The sequence below is a fragment of the Diplotaxodon limnothrissa genome, linkage group LG11 (genome assembly GCF_057381915.1).
Source record: "Diplotaxodon limnothrissa isolate DT_005_m linkage group LG11, D_limnothrissa_male_GT1.1, whole genome shotgun sequence".
Classification (NCBI taxonomy): Eukaryota; Metazoa; Chordata; class Actinopteri; order Cichliformes; family Cichlidae; genus Diplotaxodon; species Diplotaxodon limnothrissa.
In genome coordinates, this window is record NC_140606.1 from 32,010,438 (window position 1) to 32,026,217 (window position 15,780).

The 15,780-nt window shown below is 36.2% G+C and overlaps 2 protein-coding genes across 2 annotated transcripts; one reads left to right on the top strand and one right to left on the bottom strand.

Annotated features, from left to right (window-relative positions):
- Nucleotides 1–236: 236 nt before the first annotated feature.
- Nucleotides 237–2,267, bottom strand: LOC146623259 (uncharacterized). The gene is made up of 4 exons (XM_085364936.1): nucleotides 2,091–2,267; nucleotides 1,092–1,286; nucleotides 927–1,003; nucleotides 237–669 (listed from the first exon to the last, which is right to left on the bottom strand). Exons 1-4 carry the CDS (start codon nucleotides 2,118–2,120, stop codon nucleotides 237–239), a joined length of 735 nt encoding a protein of 244 aa, XP_085221062.1. The 5' UTR covers nucleotides 2,121–2,267.
- A 1,182-nt stretch (nucleotides 2,268–3,449) lies between these two features.
- On the top strand, nucleotides 3,450–9,231 carry LOC146623260 (C-type lectin domain family 12 member A-like). Its single transcript, XM_085365843.1, has 7 exons — nucleotides 3,450–3,516; nucleotides 5,695–5,772; nucleotides 6,991–7,107; nucleotides 8,319–8,513; nucleotides 8,600–8,763; nucleotides 8,880–8,992; nucleotides 9,105–9,231. Exons 1-7 carry the CDS (start codon nucleotides 3,450–3,452, stop codon nucleotides 9,229–9,231), a joined length of 861 nt encoding a protein of 286 aa, XP_085221969.1.
- The last annotated feature ends 6,549 nt before the right edge of the window (nucleotides 9,232–15,780 follow it).

A 15,780-nucleotide genomic window follows, 5' to 3' on the forward strand; every position in this document is an offset into this window, starting at 1 on the left:
GGTGTATGTATGCTAGACTCAGTATCCTTTACATACATACACCTGTGCACTACAGCACCTCATTGTTTACCCCATGGTACAGTATGGTATGCCTAACCATTACAAAACATTTAGCCAAGAAAAGAATAATTTTACTAGTTCATAGCTTAAGGAGTAACATTTTCCCTTTTGTTTTCACCTTCCAGAGGCAGCTGCTACAGCCAATTGATGAGTTTTTTCTTTTCCTGGTTTTCCTGTCAGTTGGTTTGAAGGAGAGGGACCTGGCACACCGATTTAACATACACCAGTCCACAGTGAGCCGCATTATTGCAACATGGACAAATTTCCAGAGTTACAGACAAGCTTTTCAGATGCAGAAGCTCTTCTTCTGAGCACACAAACACACAATCTGATGGCAAGATGTCATACCCCTCCAGAGGCAAGTGCGGTGTTGGTGGTGCATCGCGGTGTAGTGTGATGTACCGGGTTGTCAAAACCGGCTGCTGATATGACAGAACACTGCCCTCCTGCACCAGCCCAAAGGCACTTTCCACAAGGGGCTTGTCAGGTCTCATGTTCATTGTGGTCACAAGTGGCCTGTCCTCAATATTAAATTTTGCATATGCCTCCGTTATTCTGAACAAGCAGGGATCTGGTAACGGACCCACCATGCCTCTGTAGAAGCCACTCCTAAAGAAAACATCAATGACAATAATGTAAAGGAGAAGGTTATTATACTGAACAACAACTAAACTAAAAACTAAAAGGTGTAAAACAGTGGTGCATAAGTTAGAGACTGGGATGTATATGTACATGACTGAGTTAGCCGTCTTCAGAAAGTGTAATGTTGTATGTAAATTAATACCTATTCTGACACATGTATGTATGAAAAAAAATAGCAACATACATTTGTAACACATGAAACCAAATTTTACAAATGTAATTACCGTACTCCAGTCTGGGCCATCCTATTTGGTACTGGCTTAGTGAAGATCATGGAGTTGATGGGTCCTGGCTTCACACCCTAACAGAAGACACATTTACTATGGATGGTGTTGCTGTTCATATGTAAACATGGACTAATTCAAAAACTTTAACCTAATTTAAATTACCACTGTCCGTGGCTTGTGCCATTGCTGTTCAGATTCCGTGCAGCTATGCACAGGGGGGACAACCGGCACTCTGAGTTGTGAGTAGTGTGCTGTTTGGAAGAGCAATGCCACTGTGTGATTGCACATAACAGCGCCTGCCACACAGGAGCACTGGCTATGTGTCAGTATCACCGGCGATGAATCCAGAAGCTTAATCTAAGAAGAAAGAACGAAAATTAAAAATGTAACATCTTCATGGAAGAGCCGAACAGGAACATAGTTCAGTGTTATGGTTACGCACCCTCCTGAATGCTTAGTGTTTCCTTCTCTCCCTATTAAAACAACTTAACCATGCTTGATAACTGTAATAACTTAGATTGTGTATATTTGCAGTATTAACTTGTTGTCAAATGTTTCTGATCACCCAAACACACGTTGATTTAACTATCTGACTAGTCAAATTAGGAGTGATAAAGCAGGGAGACAAGGAAAACATTCAAGTTGATGGGCCTTTAGGAATGAACTTAACTAATGCTTAAATGAACTGAACCCCACAGAACGGGGATTAACAACTTTACACAGCTTCCTGCCTACACTTAGTCTGTGTGGTGCCTCACTCTTCCTCATCGACCTGTAGCACAGGGCTCTCACACCGACCTCCCCTGACAACCTGTCTTTATTGGACACTGAATAAAGATACAAGTACCATTAGCATTATTTCTGTATTACTCATTTCAGCATGTCTTAAACATATATATTTTACACTTAGCAAGAGTAGCATTAGGTAGTTAACTACCTCCATAGTTAGCCAACTACCTAACGCTAATATAACAGTGTCTAACAACAAAAGTGACATTAGTTAAGAAAACCTCAACTATAGTTTAGGACGACATAAAACACCGTTTAAGAAAACATGTAATGTAGAGAACTGACATCAAATGAAGGACATAGCGGAGTAACGTAGTGTTTGCATTTGACGTTAGCTAGCGTTTCTTTGTCGGTTAATTTACGTTTTCTTACCTTCGTAGTTGTGTATATATGATGCAGCATATAACTTAAATCCTTTATCTAATTTGCTGGCGGGGGTAGTCGTCACTCTGCAAATCCGATGAACATCGGTGATGTTCAATTTTGGGAGCTCTTGTAGGCAGCGAGTGTAGAACGTCGCCATGGTTTAACCGCACCGGAAGCACTGGAGCAGGACTACATAGAACGCGGAAGTGTTAGTGCAAGTAGTCCATTCAGCTGACTATGATCTGCAACCTACTAACAGCTAGCAGGGATATTTTCCACATTGTACCTTTAAGAAGAAAAACGGTTGGATGTATGAATCTAAAATCTAAATCGATGATTTCACATAGACATACGCAATTTGAATCTACTGACAATGAAGATTAAAAGTTAAAAATGAGGCTCTTCTATTCATAAATTCATAGCTGTTGTAACATGTTTGATCAAGATGAGGTAGAGGAAGAGTTGGCCACTACATTTGGACGTCATTAACAAAGCACCCTGTCAACGTCAGTCACAGAGCTGCAGTGAGGAACGGGAAGTCCAGCTTATGAAATGAGTCTCATGTTGTCTGTTTTACATATGTTGTTTTTCCAGTTTGTGTTCAGTGTTTTTCAGTTAATTTTCAGAGTGAATTATTTGTTTTGGTTAGTTTTATATATTTATATCCATTTTAGTTTTGTATATATCTTTTTGTTTATTTTGTTAGTATCAACTATAATATGTTTGGTATTTTTTAGATGTAAAAAGCTATCAGTTGTTATTGATTCACAGACTTTCTCATGTACACACCTAGAGCTTTATATTTATAAAGATCTAGATAGGCCAATGGTGCCTCATGTCATGTGGACAAAATCAGAAGCTGAATATAATCAACTGAAACATTACTCTGTGAAAAATACCTCCAAAGGACATTTTTCTCATTTTTTTCAGTTTACATGTTTTTTCTAGTTGCTTGTTTTCCAATCTTTAAATACGGCCCATTTTCTCATTTTCAGAATATTTTGGAACTTTCCACTCACAAAGGAACCAAAGCACCTGATATCAAACCGATCTTATGCATTCATTAAATACCATCAAATCTGCAGCAATTGTGCTGCCGATGCTATCATGCTGGTATGAACCAATATCTGTGAGTCATGTTTCCAGCTCCTTGTTGAATCTACGCCATGAAGAACCTGGTACTAGCAAGGTGTACCTAATAAAGTGTAATAAAGTGAAAGACATGGACAGCTTACTTTGTCAGCCAAAAGCAGAAGTTGCTAAATGAGATGGGTGTGACAGAGTTAAGAAACAACTTGCTCTGTGGCTGTAACGCGGTAGTATCTCTCTGTCTATAATCGCTTAAATCTCAACAAGACTGTAAGGATGGCAGACGAAGAAGTTAACTATGCCTCAGTCACATTCAACACCAAGAAACTATCCCGATCACAAGGTAAGTTAAGTTTTTCAAATATACTGCAAGAAGAAAAGATGAAGCCAACACTGCAAATTTACACAATACGGATGTTTTTTACTGGTGTTTTCTGCAGTAATAGAGGTTAGAAAAAAAAACTTGTAGAAATCAGGTCCAAGTTAGATGTTAAGCTAACTATCCCACCAGAATATTGAGGGGATTCATTCAGATGCCCAAACGACCTAAACTGATAGCTTGGACATCTGACTTTGATGCATCCTGGTTGTGGTGGTGGCTGATGAGGGGGAGGTCGGGGTATCTGCTTGGACCGTGTCCACAACCACAACCCCTCCCCACTTCCTAAATGGATGGGAGAAAATGTAAAGAAAAATGTATTTAATTAAATAAATAAATAAAAAGTGTAAAAGTCACACTTTGTTGAAAGACGATGAACCATTAAGAATGAGTGTGTCCTCTGTGAACCAGTTCTAATCCACTGGAATTTACAGTATTATTTCATCTATCCATCCATTTCTTTAACTAATCCCATGCAGACTAGTTGCATTTGCATGATGTTTAACTACAGATACTTTTACTACAGCTACACTGAGCAAAGAACTATTACATCCAAATAATAAAAAAGCATTAGAAGGAATTTGACTGCAAAATAAAGGTTCAATATTTCACCACCTACCACTTCAAGATACAATAACTGATGTGAGCTATGCTGGACGGGCTGTGGACTAGTTGGGAACTTGTCCAAGGTTGGTTGAAAAAAAAAAGAAATTAAACAGAAATAAATGTTGGAGCCAGAACTGAAGAATGATTTATTAATTACTATCAGTCAAAGGTTTGAACGCACCTCTTCATTTAATGGTTTTTCATTATTTTTACTACTTTATACATTGTTATTCATGCTGAAGAAATCAAGTATGTAAAGTAAGATATATGGAATTATGAAGCAAAGAAAAAATTGATAAATGACTCTAAACAAATCATATATTTTAGATTCTCAAAGTAGCTGCTCTTTGCTTTGTTGACTGTGCTGTAAACCCTTGGCCTTCTCTCAATGAGCTTCATGATCCCCTGAGATAGTTTCCCCTTCACTGGTGTGCTTTATCAGGGTTTATTTGTATTTTAAGAACTGAAGGTCAATCAGTCCTGAAAACTGCTCGAACTTTGAGTGTGTCCCCAATTGCAGTTGCAAAAACCATCAACCATCGGTTGAAACTGGCTCACACGAAGACCAAGAATCACCTCTCTTGACTATTAAGGCTGGTTTATAGCCAGCAAGTTAACAGCACCTCAGATTAGAGCCCAGATAAATGCCACCCAGAGTTCCAGTAGCAGACACATCTGTACATTAACTGTTCAAGGAAACTGCGCAAATCAGGCCTTTATAGTCAAATAGAAACACAAGGAATGGACATTAGACCAGTGGAAACCTGTGCTTTGGTCTGGTGAGTCCAAATTAAGGTTGTGCTTTGTTGGTGACACTGTTGGAGATTTAATCAAAACTGAAGGCACACTGGACCAGCATGGCTATCACAGCATCCTGTAGCTACATGACATCACATCTGGTTCACGTTTAGTTGGAGCATCATTTATTTTTCAACAGAACAATGACCCCAAACACACCTCCAGGCTGTGTAAGGAATATTTCACCAAGAAGGAGAGTGATGGAGTGCTGCACCAGTTGGCCTGGCCTCCAGAGTCATCTGACCTAAACCCAGCCGAGATGGTTCTGGATGAGATGGACCGCAGAGTGAAGCAAGAGGGCCAATAATTGCTCAGCATCTCTGGGAACTCCTTCAAGACTGTTGGAAATCCACTTCAGGTGACGACCTCATGAAGCTCATTGAGAGAATGGCACGACTCTGCAAAGCAGTAATCAAAGCAAAGGGTGGATATTTTAAAGAATCAAGGATATTAAACATATTTTGAGTTATTTCACACTTTTTTGTTTACTAGATAATTCCATCTGTGTTCATTCATAGGTGCATTCCTTCAGTTAGAATCTACAATGTAAATAATCATGAAAATAAAGAAAGATCATTAAATGGCTGGTAATGTATATTTATACACATATCTATATGGACATCTGCTGCATTTATCTTTTTTGTTGTATTAATGAATAAAAGAAAGTTAAAAGAACTACTAAATAGGCACTATAAAGTCCTATATTTGTGAATACTAATAAATCTTTAAACCTTTCAGTTAAAAAAGAGGAGGAAACCATTTATGATGATGTGAAAGTGAAACATAAAGCAACGGAACAAACTCCTGACACAAACAGTGAGTAATAAAAAGAAATCACAAATCCACCTGTAATCATGTCTAACACTGCAAAGATTTTTTAAAACTTTTACTACAAGATGTGGTGATGAGTACTAATCAGCTTCTAAATTCATTTACAGTGTGTTTTCATGCTATTATCCTTCATGTTCATAAGGGTTGGTACGAGAGTACACTCTATAAAGGCTTTCATTGTAAAAGACAGGGGAGAGCAGGCCTTATACAGTACAGAATGCGTTCAGCTTGTCAAATTTACATAAATCTTCAATCGCTAGCGATGTGACTCTGAAGTGCTGTACTATATGTTTGTACGTTTTCTCTCCAACAAACACAACAATGTTAACAAAATGGTTTGTACCGTCAAAGGCAACTGCAGCTGCCTTTGGTTTCACTCTATAATAGGCTACTGGACTTATTTTTCTACCAGTTTGAAATTTGAGAATGTTTAACCTCCTACAACCTGGCGTCCACATATGTGGACATCACATTTTGGGTTATTTATACCAAAATACTCAATTTTGCTCTACAAGGGCCTGATATCCACTTACGAGGACATTATACTGCTACTGTTCTATCAAAAAGGTAAAAAAAAATCTGGTAAAACTTTGTTTTTACATTCATCGGGCCCCAATATGGCCAAATATCAAAGAGAAATTAAAAATGCATGCCGTGGAAGAGTTCAGGTCTTAGGAGGTTAAACAAGAGAGAAAAGTGTAAAAATGTTCATGCCTGTCTGAGTATGTAGTGTGTAGTGAGGCGTTTTACAGCCGTAAAACACCTATAGTAATTGTAAAAAATAAAGTTGACTACTTGGTTTGACCTACCATGATTTCACTTATCGCGGGTTATTTTTAGAACGTAAATCCCGCGACAAATGAGGGACCGACCACTGTAAAGGAGTTGTCTGTATTAATTTTTCAAGAATTGTTCTCTTATTTTTTAACCACACATTGAATTTTACCATTTACCATTTATAGAAATATCTGTTTAAAACTGGATTATTTATTGGCAGAAAATTATTTACTTTAAAAAACAGTGTGTACATGTGCATTTTAGAGCCGATATGAGACTTGAGCATTGCAAGATTAAATATAATATTTATTTTTTCAGATTTTTTTCTCTGGAAATGTATGCAACTTTTAATAACCAATAAACAATAATGACATTCATTAAGCAATGAATGTAAAGTAAGTAAAGCAATATATTTCTGTCCTGTAGACGTCTCGATTGACGAGAGATCAGACAGTAGACGTCATCACTATCAGCAGTTGGCCTGTTGTTTGGGCACATTTTGTGTCATTTTGGTGTTGGGCATCATAGCAGTCACTGTATACCGTAAGTATGAAAAATATCAGCCAATGCATACACTCACTTTAGAGCTCAGACAGATTTTAAAGCCTTTTTTAAAACAACTTAACAGTCATACTTAAACTAATTTCTGTTAGTATTTGTAAAAGGAAAAAAATGTCATTTCTGGAAAAAAAACTAATTACTGAAGAGAAAAAAGCAAAAGATACATTTTAATGAATACAATTTTGACTACATGTAATATTTTTGTGATTAGTTTTTTATCTTTAGAGTCAACCTTCCACAAAAAAAAGATGCAACACTGAAATGATTTCACACAAAATCTGTGTATATGTGATTTGAGATACAATAATAAGCAATATTCTATAATAACAGTGAATGCAGCGTTTTTTAAGACAATCCATAAGAAAAAAACATGTATGATGCGACCTAACATGAGACTCTATTCTGTTAGAAAAACAGGTGATGAACCTGACTGCAGACCATTTAAAAAATACTTGTGATTTTTCAGTTTTAACTTTTTTCTTTTTAGATGCAAATTCCCCCCCAAAAATATGCAAACCAAGAAATGATCCCAAACAAAGCAGTTGATGCAATTTTACATTGTAAATATTCTATAATAACATTGAATACAGTGGTTTTAATGTGATACACAAGGAAACATAACAGTAGTCATTAGGACAGTCCTTATGCTGTGACTGCTGACACAACCAGTCTGCAGCTACATTACCAAAAGAATCCCCAGCAAAATGCACTTTTATACTTTTAATAACATTTTCATAAAATTAGAATCTCTATTGCATTGTGGGAATTTTCATCTCCTTTACCCATTAAGGAAATATTAGACCAACTATAGAATTGTGGGTTTTATTCATATTAAAAGATTTTCTCATAAAATCTAAGAAAAAAAGGGTAGCTAGTAAAAGAAGTTTAATTAGAACAGAAGAGAAAATACTTTAAGCAGTGGTAAAATTATAAAAACAAAATGTGAAAATGAAAAGTGCATCATTACCATGTTTTGAAAGCTAATTTTAATTTCGCAGATGTCACATCAATTCATGAGATTGATGAAACTGAGCTGAACCAACTGAAAGAAAACCAAACAACTTTAAACGCTGTCAATCGTAACCTGACAAATCTCAATGACAAACTCAGCTCAGACAATGAAGACTTGAAGAGGAACCAAACCAAGCTCACACTCCAGATGAACAACCTGACTCAAGTCGTCACTGTCTTAGAGAAAAATGTGACAAACCTGACAAAAGAAAACCAGAACCTTAGAGAGAAAAATGAGCTGTTGGAGGCTCAGAACAAGGTGCTGGAAACAGAGAAGGAAAATCTAACAGAACAAATACGTGACATATCATGGAACAATCTCAATATTAGTCGATCTCAGTGGAGCATTGATGCCTACTGTCCCAAAGAAAATAACAGTATGTTCCAAATATATCATGTACAAAAATACCAAATTTAACAGAAATATGCACTGATGTTTATTAACTGAGCTCTATCCTTGCAGAACGAACATGTAAGCCTTGTCAGAATGGATGGGATCATGTTAAGTCCAGCTGCTATGCAGTTAATGATGCTAAACGTGAAGAATGGAAAACCTGGGAAGAAGCTCAAGAAAACTGCAGAGGAAAGAGTTCAGATTTACCTGTTGTTATTAATGAAGAAGAAAAGGTACTGAGAAAACTGTGGGACACTTTATGACAGACTTCATGAAAATAAAAATGTAATTTCTTTAGCTTGAGAGCAAATTGTTTAAATAACTCTGACAACTTTCTCTCTGTCCTCAGAAAACTGTCAGTAAAAAGAGTTGGAAATATGATGTAAACAAAGGATACTGGATTGGTCTGAGAGCTAAAGATGGGAAATGGAAGTGGCTGGATGGAAGGAATCTGACTAATAGGTAAGAGACACTTTGAATCAATAGAAATTTCAAGTATTTCCAAAATCTGTGATAAATCAATTACAGTGTACCAGTGTCCATCAGCCTTGAGCAGATTTGTTGTTTTCCTCAGCTCCTGGATCGACCAGCCTCCTTCTGATGGTCACTGTGCAATCTCTGTCCAATACGAAGGATTTAAATCAGTGAACTGTAATGAGAAGAACAGATGGATCTGCAAAAAGAAAGCTGTAGTTGTTTGAATACTGCAGTAAAAATATCATGACTGGTGGAGATTCTAAATACAAAAAAACAATGATATTACTATTAATGAAATCTTTAAATAGATTTTTTTTAAAATTGAGTTTACACAAAAAAAAGTTTAACAAAACTGTACTGATTTTGTTTGCCCAGCAGAGGGCACTGCATTACTTCCCATCAAAGACAGTGGTTGTCTAAAGTATCTGTATTCTGGCATTTCTATATTTAAGTGACAATTGTTGTTATAAAAAAAAATCAACCAACCGAACAAAAGAAACAAACAAACAGTACTGAACAAAATAAGCTGTACTTCCTGTTCTTTGCTGTTGCTCAATAGCAGATCTTGACAGTGTGACTCAAGGTTCAAGGTTCAAGGTTCTTTATTTGTCACATGTATAGTTATACAAGTATAACACACAGTGAAATGTAGCCTGACACGCTCCTCGACATGTGCAGAAAAATTGTGTGTAGGGGAAGAACATTATATATATAGTGTATACATTGGGTGAATGTGCAGTAGTAGCAGCAAGCAGGTGAATTCTGTACATTAATATGAATAGACATCTGACTATTTTACAGGATAGACAATATAAACATATTTAAAATTAAAGGAATTGAAATGTACATTGTGCCTTGGTTTAGTGTCTGGAAGAGAGTCCTGTCTCAGTCAATTATAGAGACTGATGACGGAAGTCTAAATGTAGTGCCGGCTCTCCTCCTTCCACATCTGAATGTTGTTCTTAACTTGATTAAAACCATTCATTCATTCATTCTCTGCCGCTTATCCTTGGACAGGTCGCCAGTCTGTTGCAGGGTAACACATAGACAACCATTTGCATTCATATTCACACCTATGGGCAATTTAGAGTTTCCAATTAACCTATCCCCACTAACTGCATGTCTTTGGACTACTGGAGAAAGCTGGAGTACCCGGAGCGAATCCACGCCATCATGCGGAGAACATGCAAACTCCACACAGAAAGACTGATGGTGGAACTGAACTCAGGACCTTCTTGCTGTGAGGCAACGGTGCTAACATGGTGGATGATGAACACAGGTCAAAAGGGTCAACACACTACCAGTCCACTCTCCTTGAGGCTTCCACAAAATTCAGACAGAATCCACACATTCCCAAATCCAAACTAGAATCACCTAGAATCACCGTGTCAGGCAATCTCCACACAAACCTGGTCACAGGGACAGACAGGTAAGAATTTCTTAGCAAACAGTTTTCACAGCAACAAGAATAGAAGCCAGGCTTCTATGAAGTGTTTCACTCGGTGATATCTGATCTTCTGCTACTTTCTTATGAAGCTGCCTGCACAGGATCATCAGAAGAAGTTGCGTGATTGTGACCAGGTGTGTGAGCTAGAAGGTGCAAAACCAGCCATGTCCTCACAATGCACACTTGCTGCCGCGCACACACATACAAACGTATTTGCCAGAAGCAAGAACTTTGAAGCTCAGAATGGTTATTAGAAAAATCGGATCCACATAAACTCCATCATGTTCCACTAACCCCAATTTTTCTAAAAATGTCTGAAAAACCAGTTATTTATTAGCTTGCTAGCTATTCCTAAATGTGCCACATGTTTTGAATGTGCAGAAAAGATTTTTTTCTGAGGTTGGGAATATTTATTTAAAAGCTTTTCTAATTTAAATCATTCAAAACAGAAAACTTGCTTTTAGACTGAGAACTTAATCTTAAACAAAAGTGTTCACCTGAAGGCACATTATACAGACAAAAATGACTCTATCCACCACAAATCTAATATATGTGTGAGTTCTGGGGCAATTCTAGGTTCAAACCTTTAGAGGAGGCTCAGCTCCCAGTCATGATGTCATGCAGGCATGCCTTGTAATTAATATTAATTGAACATGCTGCCTGCAAATGTCATCAACTCTTTCTACATTTGCAAACCACAATTCAATTGGATAAATATTACAATGTTACTTTCAAAAGCAACCTAATTAGTTGGATGACCTATTGTAGTGTCGAAGAATAACTCAGAGTGAATAATCAGAGATTTCAATCTAATCCATCCATTTTAGGATGGAGACTTTAGTTATCAAATCCAAAGCAAAGGCTCAGTCGTTAAAGAAGTTAAAGAACTATTTGTGACAGATAAGAAACATGTACAACATTATTTTAGTCTCTTAACCACATAGAGGCAGTTCATCATCAGACACTGGAAAATCACCTGTCCATGGACCTGCACAAGGAGAAAACTGGTAATAATGTATTAGTATTGTATCTTTATTTCAGACATATACAGAAAAAACAATATATAGAAATACACATATTTGCATTTACATGTACAAATATGAATATATATGTAAATACACATGTGTATGCTCAGACAAAACAAAGAGAAAGAAAATAAATAAAATAAAACAAAGTCTAAATGATATCAAATTACAATCATTAAGTCTGAAATGGAGTAGGAAGAAGTATATACATACTTATTAATCCCTACCCCATGCTCAACATTCTATTGAATCCCACTTTTCACTGTTACCCCTAATTCCTTCATTACTTACCCCACACTATAAACAAGGAATGAAGGAAATGTATAAAAATAGCTACAGTGATAGATACAATTTTGATGCAATTTAGCATAGTTATATATACAATGGGTCATCAACTTTATCAGTTTCATATTCTTCCAAAAGCAGTTTTCGAAACATCTTTATGAACTGACTAATGCTTGAACATTGCAGTAGGTCCACAGGGAAACTGTTCCACAGTTTTACCCCACAAATGGTAATACAAAATGTTTTAACCTTTGTCCGTGCTTTAGGAGTCTTCAGATTTAATTTTCCCCTCAATTCACAGTCTCTGTCAAAAAACATCATCTGTACATTTCCTGGTAACATATTGTATCTGGCTTTGTACATAATTTTTTACAGTTTTATATTTTATAAGATTCATAAACTTCAAAAAATTTTAATTTCAAGAACATAATATTAGTGTGGTCTCTAAATCCTGCTTTAGTAATCATCCTGATGGCTTTTTTCTGAATTTTACATAATGGTTGAAGTGAAGTTTTGTATGTATTTCCCCAGACTTCAGTATTCAGTATTTCACAGTATTCCAAATATGGCAGTATAAGTGAACAGTAAAGTACCCAGAGTGATTTGGAAGGCAAAAAATGTTTAGCTTTACTCAGTACACAGATGCTTCTTTACAGTTTAGCTTGTATTTGCTGTATGTGAGGTTTCCAGCAGATCGTGTTGTCTATTATCACACCCAGAAATTTTGTATGAGAAACTCTACTTCAACATTATTTATCAACAATTTTGTTCCAGCATCCTTTTTTTTCAATTTCCAAATAACATAAATGTAGTTTTATTCAAATTTAGTGATAACTTGTTTCTGTCAAACCATGTTTTCAGTTTAATCATTTCTTGTGTGACAATTTCCAAAAGCTGCTGTGAATTCTCTCCAGCACAAAAAACATTTGTATCATCTGCAAATAAAATAAACTGTAATATATCAGATGTTTTACATATATCGTTGATGCACAGGATAAACAGCTTTGGTCCCAATACTGACCCCTGTGGAACTCCACAAACAATGTCCAGGCACTCTTATTGATATTCACCAGGCTTCACAAATTGTTGCCTGTCTCTCAAATAACTCCTGATCCACTCTAGCACCACTCCTCTAATGTCATTGTGCTCCAGTTTATCAAGTAATATTTCATGATTAATTGTGTCAAAAGCGGGTTTTTTTTTTTTAGGTCAATGAAAACACCAACTGTGCATTGTCTTTGATCTATAGTATTGTTGATATTTTCAATAAGTTCAATTAATGCCATGGATGTTGATCTGTTTGGTCTGATACCCTACTGACTGTCCATTATTATTTTATGTTTATCTATAAATTTGTCAATTCTATAGATAAAAATTTTTTCCAGTATTTTTGAAAATTGTGAAAGTAGAGAAATAGGTCTGTAATTTGTGAATTGGTGTCTATCTCCATTTTTAAACAGTAGTATTACTTTAGCTGCTTTATGTTTATGATATGTTATTTTATATTTCTCCTTTCATTATTCCCTTGTGGAGTTACCCTCTGTTCACTACAGATCCAGTGTCTATGGCTTGGGGATGTTTTAAAATTATAACAATAGCACACTAAAAAGACCTTGTGACTGATAAGCAGATATCATAAGTGTATAAATTGATTAGACAAGCATGAGGCCTTCACTTCTACCTTTTAATGTTTCTAAGGCCTCTTCATGCTGGTTTTCATCTTTGCTTTTTGTTGTTGATTTTGTGTTTCTACCTTAATACCTAAATATTAAAGATCATATGTATGTCCTCATTGGAACAGGAATTTGTGTTGGTGTGAGGGACTTATTGTTAAATGGACAATGTGTTTCAGATAATTTTATGGAGAAACACAAAAGTAATGTGCTCAGTGTAATACATTACTTTTTTGAGTAATGACCCTAACACCCTTCACCACAAAGAAGGGAAATTCCACCAACACAAACACAAACATAAACATATGAGAAGGAATTAAATCACTGAATGATATCGAAGATGGAATAGGAATCAATAAATTCTTGTCCAGTCTGATCCCTACTCATGATGTCATGATTGATTCATATGATAAACTTTAAATTTTACCTTTAAACACTTTCAAATCTGTCTTTTTCCCAAGATAATATTGGACAATTACCTTAAATGCTATGGTTTTGTCAATTTTAATAATCTAAAAAAAACAACAACAAAAAAAACAGTGTTCAAATATGTAAAAGTGGAGTTTTGGCCAAAAAACAGAATTAAACCAGCAAGATGTGTGCTGGCAGACCATGTGAAGGTTGAAGTGGGACCCAAAAGAAACAGAACTTGATATCAACTAAGAGTGGGGTGCTTATTAGAAAGTGGGGAGCAACATACAAATAAAAGAACAAATACAAGAATAAAGTGGGAAAACTGAACCAAACTAAACACTGGGAACAGGAAACCTGAAACCTGGTACTGTGACATGGACATGGAGTACATTAGCTTGATGCATGACAAATAGATAACCTGACAACAAACAAAGGGAAACGAATACAATATATACACAGAAGGTAACGAGGGAATGTGCAACGGGAGGGAAACACCTGGACCTAATCTTACATAAGGAGACAGCGAGGAAGCAAATCTGAATAAACTAAACGCAGGACACGGGACTATCAAAATAAAACAGCAAGTACGAAAAATACGGAGACGAGTCCCCATTAGTACCTACTCGGATCGACTTGGCACAGATCGGCCTGGCTGGCTTTCCATTACAATCTGGTATTACCTTTTTTTTCCTTTTTTCTTTTTATAACAATATAGTTATTATTGTTTTCACAAACAATCCATAATTACATAACATAATATAGTGTAAAACAAAAACAAAAAAAACAAAACAAAAACTAAACACAAAGATCAGATCTATCTAAAAAAAAAAAAGAAAAAAATACAATACAGTACAGACCTGTGGTCCCAGTAGTAATATGTAGTTTGAACACTCAAGAGAATCCTTGTAGCATAATATTAGAGACATCAGGTTCCACACCTTGAAGAATTGGTCTGTTTTTGAGGGTAGTGCACGTGTAAGATATTCCAGTGGCACAAGATTCAACACTACTAGTTGCCAGCCTTTAATAGTTGGTGCTTTTTCATTAATCCACTGCAGTCGAATATTCCTCCCCATCACATAGGTGAGAATACAATACAACCTCCTATTATTCTTAGATATTAAATGCTGGCTGGGGAGGCCCAGTATGAGCGACGCAGGGTCCATCTCCAATTCACAACCCAAAATCTTCTCCATTTCAGATAACATATTAGACCAAAATCCTTGCAATTTCAAACATGACCAAAAGCAGTTAGGGTACCAAGAGTTAGGGTACCAATTTCTGCTTTGCATTTGAGGCACATGGGTGAAAGGGTAGGATTGTATTGATGTCTGCAGTACGTTGATATGCACATTCTTGTATAATTTTTAACTGTATTGCTTTGGTACAATTACAGACTAAGACTGATTTGGAACTCCTGACATCTTTCCACTCTTCATCATCAATTATTATACCGAATGCCTTTTCCCATGTGTCTTTAAGTCTATGTGAAATCATTGAGGGTGCGAGATATAAAGCCTTATAAAATATCTTCACAGGCACCTCTTTATCTTCTAAAAAGTCATAAATAAATAAAAAATCCTCCATTAATTCCAATGCATCAACTGGTTGTTCAAATGCATATAATCGGCAGTAAAATTCTTTGAAGGTGTTATTTATGGTTTCACTGTCATATACGCGATCACTCTGAGCATCACAAATTGCTGTAATAACTTCTGATCATTTCTTGGTAAGATATGCCAAGTGTTTTCCATGTTCATAAAGTCTTTGTTTAGTAAACTTAAGGTTAATCTCCTCATCTTGCGTAAAAAGGGTATCTAAGGTTGATCTGACTGCAGCTATCACTTGCTGTGCAGGCAGGATTGGGGGAGTCAGCATAAGTCCTTCCTTTTGTTTTAAGCGCAGTCATTAAAAGATTCTGCTTCCTCA

Bases quoted from the DNA above. Each gene is read 5' to 3' on its own strand.
- LOC146623259 (XM_085364936.1), bottom strand. From the start codon at position 2,120: ATGCTGCATCATATATACACAACTACGAAG. The intron at 1,287-2,090 runs GTAAGAAAACGT...CTTTCTTCTTAG, and splicing joins ATATATACACAACTACGAAG to ATTAAGCTTCTGGATTCATC. The intron at 670-926 runs GTAATTACATTT...TGTTTTCTTTAG, and splicing joins ATGGCCCAGACTGGAGTACG to GAGTGGCTTCTACAGAGGCA.
- LOC146623260 (XM_085365843.1), top strand. From the start codon at position 3,450: ATGGCAGACGAAGAAGTTAACTATGCCTCAGTCACATTCAACACCAAG. The intron at 5,773-6,990 runs GTGAGTAATAAA...TCTGTCCTGTAG, and splicing joins ACAAACTCCTGACACAAACA to ACGTCTCGATTGACGAGAGA. The intron at 8,514-8,599 runs GTATGTTCCAAA...CTATCCTTGCAG, and splicing joins CTGTCCCAAAGAAAATAACA to AACGAACATGTAAGCCTTGT.